A 10,317-nucleotide genomic window follows, 5' to 3' on the forward strand; every position below is an offset into this window, starting at 1 on the left:
AATGTATTTACTTATTTTATAAAATATATTCAGATATTTTATATGTTAATTATTGAGGTAAATAATTGTTTTAACCCCAGACGTCTTTACGTTTGGAATTAAAACATTTTTAAAAAAGAGATTAGTCACTAACCAAAAGCATAAATAACACTTCAGATATGTTACCTTAAGATTTTTATGGCATTTCTAAATAATACTAAACACCTTTAATGTGTTCATATATCAATGGCGGTTCTACGAATGGTTTCCAATTTGATTAAGCACTTTCCATCTCCCACTGAATAAATTTAGTTCATATTTTCTTTGGTAAATTCATTGACCGGCCACAACACTGAAAATAACAAAGGAAACCCAATCATCAATCGTCAAAAACGACAGTTTTGTTCTTGCATTTTCCAAACCGGAGATCGAAACGAAGCCTCCCGCCAGCACTACACACCAGCGGCAGCCAGAAGACGGACAGTTACATATAGAAAACTAGACATCATAGATCCGAAACAAACATCACTTGCACCGACAAAAGTAAGCGAAAAAACTAAACCACCATTCAAAAACCCTAGTTCCTCCAGTATCCTTCAGATCCACCACCGCCCCTCGAGTAGCGGGCCCCACTGTCACCGTACCCGCGGTCACGGTCGCGGTCGCGGCCACCACCGTAACCACCGCCGCCTCCACGGCTGTAGCCACCGTCACGACGGCCGCCTCCCCCGCTGCGGAACCCCCCGCCACCGCTCCCGCGTGACTGGGCCTCGTTAACGGTGATGTTACGACCGTCGAGGTCCTGGCCGTTCATGCCCTCGATGGCGTCCTTCATTGACTGCTCATCCTTGAATGTTACGAACCCGAAGCCCCTGGATCTGCCAGTCTCTCTATCGTTGACGATCTGAAACGCCAAAACCATAATACAAATAAGCATAAATGGATCAGATCTGAACAGATTCACAACACAAAAAGGACTGAAACTGAAAATCGACCGTTCTCCATCAAGAATATCAAAGATGGAACGTACCGTTTCAGGAAATCAGTAAAAGTAGCATTATAGAGTAACAGAGTAACAAAGACAGAAGAGAGAGCAGGGTAGTAGTAGCAGTAACAGAGTCAACAAAGCCGAATCGAATCGGATCCGATCTCTGTGAGCAAACGGACCTTCGAATCAACGATCTCACCAAACTGAGAGAAGGCTCTCTCAAGGGAGTTGTCATCGGTGGCCCAGGCAAGCCCTCCAACAAAGCACCTGTACTCTACCTCGGCGGCCATAGCAAAATCAGGGAGAGAAGAAAACCTAGAAAATGGGGGCACGGTTTAGCCCTTCTGAGCGAAAGAGTCTATATATAGCCGCACGGAGGCGGAGATAACTAGGGTTGGGCTACGTTGCACCGGGTGCGCACTGCGCCTTAGATATTTATAGGGGGTAAATCCCAACTATAGCCTTGCGATTTTCCATTTGTGTAAATTATACCGACTATTTTTAAAAATATTATTTATTTTTTTAATAAACCTAGTAAATTAATAATGTTTCCTATATTTAAACCACTTTTTATCTTTTCTTCTCATCTCAGCTCTCTCTTATCACTCATCTCATCTCCTTTGCTCCTCCCCCAATCCAAATGGAGGACACAAATTTTATAGCTCCCTCTTCTCAAAAATAATTTTTATAACTCTTTCTTCTCGAAAACTCTTATTGATAGAGATTTCAGCCTTTATTTCAATTAATGAGGTTTCTTTTTTTTCTCTCTCTTTTTCCAATCCAAATAGGCATCCCGATATGATTGTTGCAACAATATACTCTTCCATCCATAAGTCTATGTGTGTGTGTGTTTTTTGGATTTGAAAAATATCTAAATTGATTTGGGTCCATCCTCAATCTTTCAAATAACCCAAAACAGAGATATGGATTATTCGAATCCATATTTAATCTCTTTCATTTTTTGATTAAATATATATTTCTTGATTGAAATAATACCTAGATTAATCTCTATTCCTCGTTGAACCTAAATCATTCTAGGTCATTCAAACACATGACATATATATGGGTTTTTCGTGAAACAACATTTTCTTTAGAATATTTTTCCACATCATAATTTGATTTTTTTTAAATATTTTTCATAAGAAAGAGGTGGAGGTTGATTCCCTAAGTATAACCTTTAATGTTAAAGTCAATAAAATAAATGAATAATAAATATATAAAGAATAACTCAACTAGGGAAATGGGTGATTGCTGTTCTCAATCTATGTAAGGCCTTGTCTTGCTCCCTTGCTCAATTAGAGCTACTTGGTCTCTACTTGCTTCATTGCTTCAGTTAAAGTTGCTTATTCTCGATTGTCTCGTGCCCAATTACTCAGCCACCTCATGCTCGACCCCTCAAGTCTCCCTTACTCAACCACCCAAGTCTTTCTTGCTCGACCACCTCGTGTTTGGCCACTAGACAATCTTGTGGTCGATCACGTTGTTCTTGGCAACTCGAGTCTCCATTACTTAAGTTCTTCACCAACCTCAACTCGACTCGTGTTCAATTTGGCTGTCAGCTACTCAATCCTTGGCTTGGTTTGACCTTTGATGGCTCATGCTTGGCTTAGTTTAGCCTTTAATTGCTTGTTCCTTGGCTCAGTTCTAGCCTCAATTGCTTGTGTTTTTTTGCCCTTAGTGATTCGTGCCCGATTTTAACCTCAATAACTCATGCTCAATTCCATACTAGCCTACTTGGTCATCAAGTTGCTTTGATTTATGTCGGATTGCTAGAACATGCAGCCTGATCAATCATGTCCCCTCTCCCTGAGTCGCATAAGCCTTTATTCTTGGCCTTTCCATTTTAACTTGTTGGTTTGTAGCTTATTCCTTAACACTTTCTAGCTCGATTTTTAAGCATGATAGGAATCCATTTTAACACATTTCTATTTGCTCTACCTTGGCGCTCAGTAAAGGTAAGCAACCTAGGACCTCATAGTGAACGCCTTTACTTTTCAACCTTTACTACCTTAACACTTAACCAATTAAAGACTTAGAATTGATTATCAACCCTTTGGTGTAGGCAGCAGTTGGTTCAATCAAGTTGACTATCTTCCCCAAAGTGCCCAATAGTGGTTCCTCTTAATCATTTATGGTTGTCCCCAGACTTCATGGTGATACTAGATGGTCCCTGACTCCATAATCAGCCAAGGTCATCCCTAGACTTGATGGCAATTTGGGGTGGTGGTCCTCTACTCCTTAATGGCAGCCCATAGTTCTTTAGTTTATTAGTTAGTCCTTAGATTTCCTTGGTTCATTGTTTGCTACTTAATAGACTGCTCAAGCTTCTTTTCCTTTCCATCATGCTACTTGACCCTATTTACTTGTCGGTGTTAATGCCCTAATGTTAGATTTAGATAACATCTAATATGAGTATTGAGTCTAATGATATAATCTTGCTTGTTATTTAAATGATAATATTTTCATTCAGAGTTCTCAATTTATATATGAACGAGTCACTTGATATTCTAATGATCTTTATTTTTAAATTTTTAAGAATATGTGACAAAGATCTATAACATAAGATTTCTTAAATGTATTCTTAGTCTTAAGATTTCTCTAAAGATGACTAAGATTAATCGAATACGGACTAGTACATAGACTATTACATTTGATTAATATGAGATACTAATGATAAATGATGGTGAGTCACATGTCATATTCCATGAGATGTAAATAGCAAACATGTGAGTATGTGTTAGTTGAACATTTACTAAATGTGACACCTGTAACATATCACATGACTGAGAGGATTAATGATCTGGTACTGGCTTTCAAGTGTGTATCTGGTCTTTTGATCGAAAGCGACATAATTGTTTTGTACACTAGTGTCGAAGATTTATTTTTGAACGGAACCATCCAGGATGAGAAATAGGGGTAAACATCCTATATGATCCCAGTCAGTTGGTGACTGTAGGAGTCCTTAACCAAGGCACATATGATCAAAAAGAGTTTTCGATATCAGAAGGAGTTCCGATACGTCATCTCGATCACCCCAGACTAAATCTTACATAATTATCGAATTCTGCAAGTTTAGTCGGTCCATGACTCTCACTCAGCGGGAATGTTAGTCAGTGAAAGAACTATAGTACACAGTAGTTGAGAATCCAAATAGGTTTACAATAATTTTTAACTTCATTGTCATTATGATCATATTGAATTTTAATTAGAGGATACTCATAATCTTTCACAATACTTTGAGAAAATAAAGATAATCTCTTAGTAGATTAAAATATTCGATCGACATCAAGAATTGGTGTATCCTGATTATTATATGACTATGAGTTTAGAAAGTTACATCTTAAGTAGGTAATTCCCTCGAGTAGTAAATCTAAATTGATAGATTGTTCTTTTACTATTAATAGTTAATGAGAGTTAAATTATTATTAAGAATTAATAAAATTTTTAACAGAATATTATTTATAGGAAATGTTGATAGTGTGTAATTAATTTTTATATAATATTTATATATATAATTATTATATATGTATCATAAAAAATTAATTAATTATTAATAGGACAAATAATTTGAAAAGTCAAAATTACTTTTAAAAAAGCACAACAGGCTGGCAGAGGCGCAATCATGTGACTGGAGAAATTAAATTGAAAGGGGCATTGGCTGGCTCGGGAGAATTGTTCTCCCCAAATGAACCTGTCGATACATATATAATATATAATAATAATAATTATTATTATTATTATTATTATTATTATTAAAAATGAGCAGCAGCCCCTTTCCTCTGGTGATTTTGCTCCTCTTCCAGAACCTCCGATTTTCCGTCGTCTTCCTCTTGTTCTGTCGGTCTTCTCTTCCTCCTCTCTCCGTCTCTCACGCGCATACATACATATATATATATATATGATATATATGTATATTTGAGAAGGAAGTCATTGCAAGGAGTTGCCATCAGTGTCCTTCGGTGGGAAGCTTTTCGACGAAAAATCTATGAGATGGAGGGAAGCATCCCGGAAAATGGAAGCCCAAAGAATGGACAGCAACTGCAGATTCGGCGAAAGAGTTGGTCGTGGCCATGGCCGGCCCTCAGATTTTGGGGGCAGCAGGGCCTTGTACTCTTAACATTTTACATTATATTAACGGTTTACATGATTAATTTTTAAATTTAAAATTTTAATTAATTTTTTAAAATTTTTAATAATTAAAATATTATTTTTTATAAAAAAATATATAAATGATATTTACTATTTAAAAAATATAAAATAATTTACCAATGCATTAATTTTTCTTACAAAATTTGTGAAATTGATATTTATTATTTAGCAAATATTAAAATAAAAAAATCACTAAAGCATTAGGACACGTTGTCTTTGATTTTTAATTTTGAATTTATTTTTAATTTTTTATTTTGTTAATCTATTTTTAAAAAATTAAAAATATATTTGGTTTGTCATTTTAAAAAACTGTTTTTCAAAATAAAAAGCTAGAAAACATGTTTTGTTTTGAAATTTTAAAAATATTTTTTTATGACATTTCATTCAATGAATTTGATTATTATACACTTTAGAATTTTGAAGAGTCAACAATATTGTATCTTCTATATCTCTTTTTTACGGATCATATCCAACAATATTATCACATGATATTACATACTTCCAATAACCAAATTGGGTTATTAAGTCCATAAATTCTAACTCCCATTGCCTCAAGACTAGTAATTGATTTTTCAACAAATGTCTTCCATATAGTATCTCCTTTACCAATTACCAGACCAATCTTGTTGTTGGCGATTTTCATTACAAATTGTTCTGAACCACGTTTCTCTTCAATTAACCTTCGAGAAACTATTCCGAAGCCATATGTTTCAGCCTCAGTAAAAGGTGATCATGGCAGAGAAGCCGGTGGGTCAAAGCGCACCGACGGACGATAGAGTCGTGGTTGAGAGAGACTAATCCTCACTAGCAATCGTCGTTTGCTTCCGTTGCGGCTAGGTTTGCCGTCGGCTTCTCTGCCATTGCCACCACCACCCACCGTCACTTCATCATGATCATTGCTTCATTGTCGTTTGGTCTTATGCGACCATCTTTTGCCTTTATTGATGGCGGTCGCTATCTTTGCTGTTTGCTTCCCATGGTTGCGTCTGCCATCAATCTTGCCATCGTGACTATCGACAATCTCTCGCGGTCGTCGTCTCACATCTCGATCGTTTGAGGCTTTTGGAATTTGCCCCTTCTTTTCCAAGGAAACCTCCCAGAAGACGTGGCTTGGTATGGGAACAAATGGGAAAGAAGAGAGGTGGGTAAGAGTTATTTTTCGCGTTTTGGGTTTTTGAGAATGTTTTGGCTTAAAATACTCAAAACAATTTTTTATTATTTTAAGTTTTTTTTACAAAATTTTTTCTTGTTTTCAAAATTTTATTTTTGAAAATATGAAACTAAACACATTTTCATTGTTTTAGAAAACTAAAAATGACCTAAAAACAGTAAAGAGAACAAACCCTTAATTTTTCTTACAAAATTTGTGGAATTGGTATTTATTATTTAAAAAACATTAAATTATAAAAAAATTCAAATGTATTGGTAGAGTAACTTGAGCTAGTGACCTAAGAAACCTTTGATTTACAATTTACCACTCTACTAACTAAGCTCAAATAGAATTGATGTAAATTATGTATTTTAGCATGTATTTATTATATTTAAAGTATATATTCAAAACTCGAACTCAATGTTTAGCGGGCCTTCTATGGTTGGGAGGCCCTAAGCGACCATCTTGGTCGCCTACCCTCAATCCTCATAGTCGGCCCTGGTCGTGACAGTTGTAAGAGATCAACGTAGACAGCCAGATAACAGCACTTCAGCGCCATCAAGAGTTGCCGACAACCAGTAGTGTATTGTAGTAAGCAACTTGTGGCGATCGTGGTTAATGTTGGAAACAATCGCAATAGCAATGTAGATATGTATAACCAGAACCAACCCAATAAAGCTTGGGATAAACAACAGCAAACCAAGAACTTGGCAATAAGCAATGAACTAGAAGCAACCAGGAACATGGAACTAGAAAATTGGAGCAATCTAGAACTACACGAACTGGAAACAGACGAACAACAACAAGGAAACAACAGCAATCGAGGCATGCTAGAAACGCTGTCTAGAGACAGATTTCGCCTTGTACCAGTTACAAGCAGACTATGATGTCTGTCTCAACAGGATTCAATGATCGCTCCAGTTGAATTGCAATCATAGACGAACCGAATCTAGCAGAACACGTTGGATACTTTGCTTTCCATAACTCAATAATGGAACACACAAGGAAGAGAGAATGCTCAATGACTAGATCAAAGACAACGAAGAAAGCTAGGGTATATATAGCTGACGAATCCAAAACTAACCACTGGACATTCAATCCGATAATCAAAACAAGAAACCAAAAGTAAATTAAAATTGCAAAACTGAAGATTAAAACGTGAAATTGAAAATTAAAACCGTGAAATCGAAATTGATTATTCAACTCAATTATTAATCGATTTTAACAGTTATAAAATAACCAAAAGCAAATTCATAACTTCCGATAATTAACATCGTTGAAAATAAAAAAAATACATAAAATGTATATATATATATATCTCTTCAAATCGAACCGACTGATTGGACAAACGACGGTAACGACAGAAGTGCGAGTGGGTAGGAGCTCACCCTCTCGCAAAATCTGGGTGCCCCTTGAGGCCCAAACCCAAAGAGCAAGTGAGGGCTACTTAAAAACTTGAAATCTCCCTTACTCTTTCGATGTGGGACACTACTCTTCTTACATTCACACAAAATACAACAGTTAGTTCTCCAGCGGTTCCAGCAACTATGACGACAAGAGTTGCTAACAATGACAGGGGTTGTGTGGTTTCTGGCAAGCTTCTGGTAACTATCCGATAATAGTTGCCAGTGGTGGATTTACAGCTATCGTCCATTTTTGTTATATCCCGTTTCAAGTTCATAAGATAAACATCCCATTGGAAGTTCGGTCCTAGCTCTTTTTCACCTTCATTTGAGATAGTCCTAGAATGGGTTGAACGAAGGGTTCTAGGGCGACCTACGGGTGGACTGACTTGGTCCCCTATGCTTGTGGAGGTGGTTTGGTCAGCCAAGGACAGGTACCAGAGCTAGTTCGGGAAATTGGTTCTTGAGCCGGTACACAATGAGATCATTGGAGCTCGATCGGGAGAACGAAGTGTTCGGGTCAGACGCACAACAAAAGCATCTGTCTTTGAGCCTGAGGTAAAAGTTATAATTTATTGCATTTCCATAATATATGGCTTTGTTATATGCATATGACTGTTATCACTATGTCTTGCAAGAAACGATCCATTCTCGTTGCTCATTTATTTGGTTTTTGAAAAAGTTTTAAAAACTGATTATGTATTATTGCATCTAGTGCTAAGCATTAGTGCATGCAATCATTGCATCCTTTTATTACCTTCATCACCTCATTGCATTGATATACTTGTGTGTCCAGCTAAGGACCTTGATGAAAGTCTTTGGTGGTGTCTTAGCCAAGGATTGCGCAATGGTCCCACCCATAGACTATTTTGGAATGTGACCATGGAAATCCTTTAATCAAAGTCTCCATGCTTAGTATTTCTTTAATGAACCAAGCTATGAACCCATAGACTATTTTGGAATGTGACCATGGCAATCCTTTAATCAAAGTCTCCATGCTTAGCAATTCTTTAATGAACCAAGCTACGAACCCATAGACTATTTTGGAATGTGACCACGGCAATCCTTTAATCAAAGTCTCCATGCTTAGCATTTCTTTAATGAACCAAGCTATGAACTCTTTTAGTGACTCTTCTTGGTTCTACTTAACGGTAACCAAGGCCATCAAGGACTTGTTATGACCCTTGTTATGACACTTTAAGAGTGCAAAATGAGTTATAAAGCAAGTCTTCAATTGCTTGTAATTAACAATTGAGCAATAAGAGAGGCTCGAGTACTATGTCTTGCTATCCCCCCCAAGGTAGCTAAGAAAGCTCTCCATTACATGGCATCAATAGAAGCTTGAACAACCATGTGGGAAAAGAAAAGCCCCATATGGTCAGTCAGGTCGATGATCCCATCATAGAGCCTGATGGTAGGGATGCAAAAGCACTCAGGTGGCACCTTAGTCATAATGGCTAGAAATTAGGGGTTGTTTCGATCCCAAGGCTTAAGGCCCCTCATTTTTTTTCTTTATCTTGGTGATCTCATTTTTCAAGAAAGTTTGGAATTCTATTGGTGATCTATTCTGTAAAGCGATCATGGAATTTTTTGGCTTGGGTTCTTTATTAAAGCAGGTGAACCATACTACAGTTGTTTTAATTCCTAAGTCATCTCACTCTTCCACAATGTAGGATTTTCGTCCTATCTCCTGCTGTAAGATCACTTATAAAGCCATCTCAAAAGTTGTCAACGCGTTTTGCTCCTATCCTTGATTCTTTGGTAAACCAAGCTCAATTCGCTTTCGTCCAGGGTAGAAGTATGGTTGATAATATCCATTTGGAGCAGGAATTATTAGGAAATTACAACAAGAAAAGGGTCTTTCCTCAGTGGATGGCTAATGAAATACCCCATATTTTCATAAGTTTGTCACGTAATTTAAGTGAGTTTAAAATATCAAAAAATGGACTTGTAAGGGAAACAAGTGACCAAATTAGCTATAAGGAGTGCCCTGGAGCTGAGATACCTAAGGAAAAAGGTATTTCATTGACGAGTGTCTTGAGAAGTGATTTATAATGCTGAAAGCAGTCTGAGCATAGACGATTTTCGGTATAGCTACGATTCGGCCTAAAAGACCGAATGGTCGTAAAGGACTTTCGAAATGTTAACGAAAAGCTGAGAAGATTTTGATTTTGTAAGTAGAAAAACCCTGAAGTGATTTCAAAAAAAAAAAACAAAAGGATCCATAATCAAAATGTGATTTTTGTATAGTTTCAGGCTTAAGTGTAATTTTCAATTCTAGTTGAAAAAAGGTCGAAAATGATATTTTTTTTTAATTTGTTGGGATAAATGAAGAGCATGGATCTTAGGGGTTCAAATGGTCAAATATCGAAGATTAAGGATGTGACACCCGTGACTTAAAACATGCTTAAAAATAATAATGATAATAATAATATTCTTATGAACTTCAGGGTTTAGCGCAGACGAAAACTTGAGAAACAAAACTTTTATAAACTTGAGTAAAGTTTCGAACATAATAAGATTCAGAGCATGTTTTGTGTAAATATAAAGTTTGGTACTGAAAACATGACTTCAATAGAAGAAAGAAAGACTTAGAAAATATAATAGCATCCATACCGAGAAATCCGGACTTAAAATGAGACTTGGCT

The 10,317-nt window shown here is 36.6% G+C and overlaps 1 protein-coding gene across 1 annotated transcript; it reads right to left on the reverse strand.

Moving 5' to 3' along the window:
- Window positions 1–358: 358 nt before the first annotated feature.
- On the reverse strand, window positions 359–1,314 carry LOC127802777 (glycine-rich RNA-binding protein GRP2A-like). Its single transcript, XM_052338797.1, has 2 exons — window positions 1,147–1,314; window positions 359–883 (listed from the first exon to the last, which is right to left on the reverse strand). Exons 1-2 carry the CDS (start codon window positions 1,255–1,257, stop codon window positions 557–559), a joined length of 438 nt encoding a protein of 145 aa, XP_052194757.1. The 5' UTR covers window positions 1,258–1,314; the 3' UTR covers window positions 359–556.
- Between the last annotated feature and the right edge of the window lie 9,003 nt (window positions 1,315–10,317).

Source organism: Diospyros lotus, chromosome 5, assembly GCF_014633365.1.
Source record: "Diospyros lotus cultivar Yz01 chromosome 5, ASM1463336v1, whole genome shotgun sequence".
Lineage (NCBI taxonomy): Eukaryota > Viridiplantae > Streptophyta > Magnoliopsida > Ericales > Ebenaceae > Diospyros > Diospyros lotus.

Bases quoted from the DNA above. Each gene is read 5' to 3' on its own strand.
- LOC127802777 (XM_052338797.1), bottom strand. From the start codon at position 1,257: ATGGCCGCCGAGGTAGAGTACAGGTGCTTTGTTGGAGGGCTTGCCTGG. The intron at 884-1,146 runs GTCCGTTTGCTC...TTGGCGTTTCAG, and splicing joins GTGAGATCGTTGATTCGAAG to ATCGTCAACGATAGAGAGAC.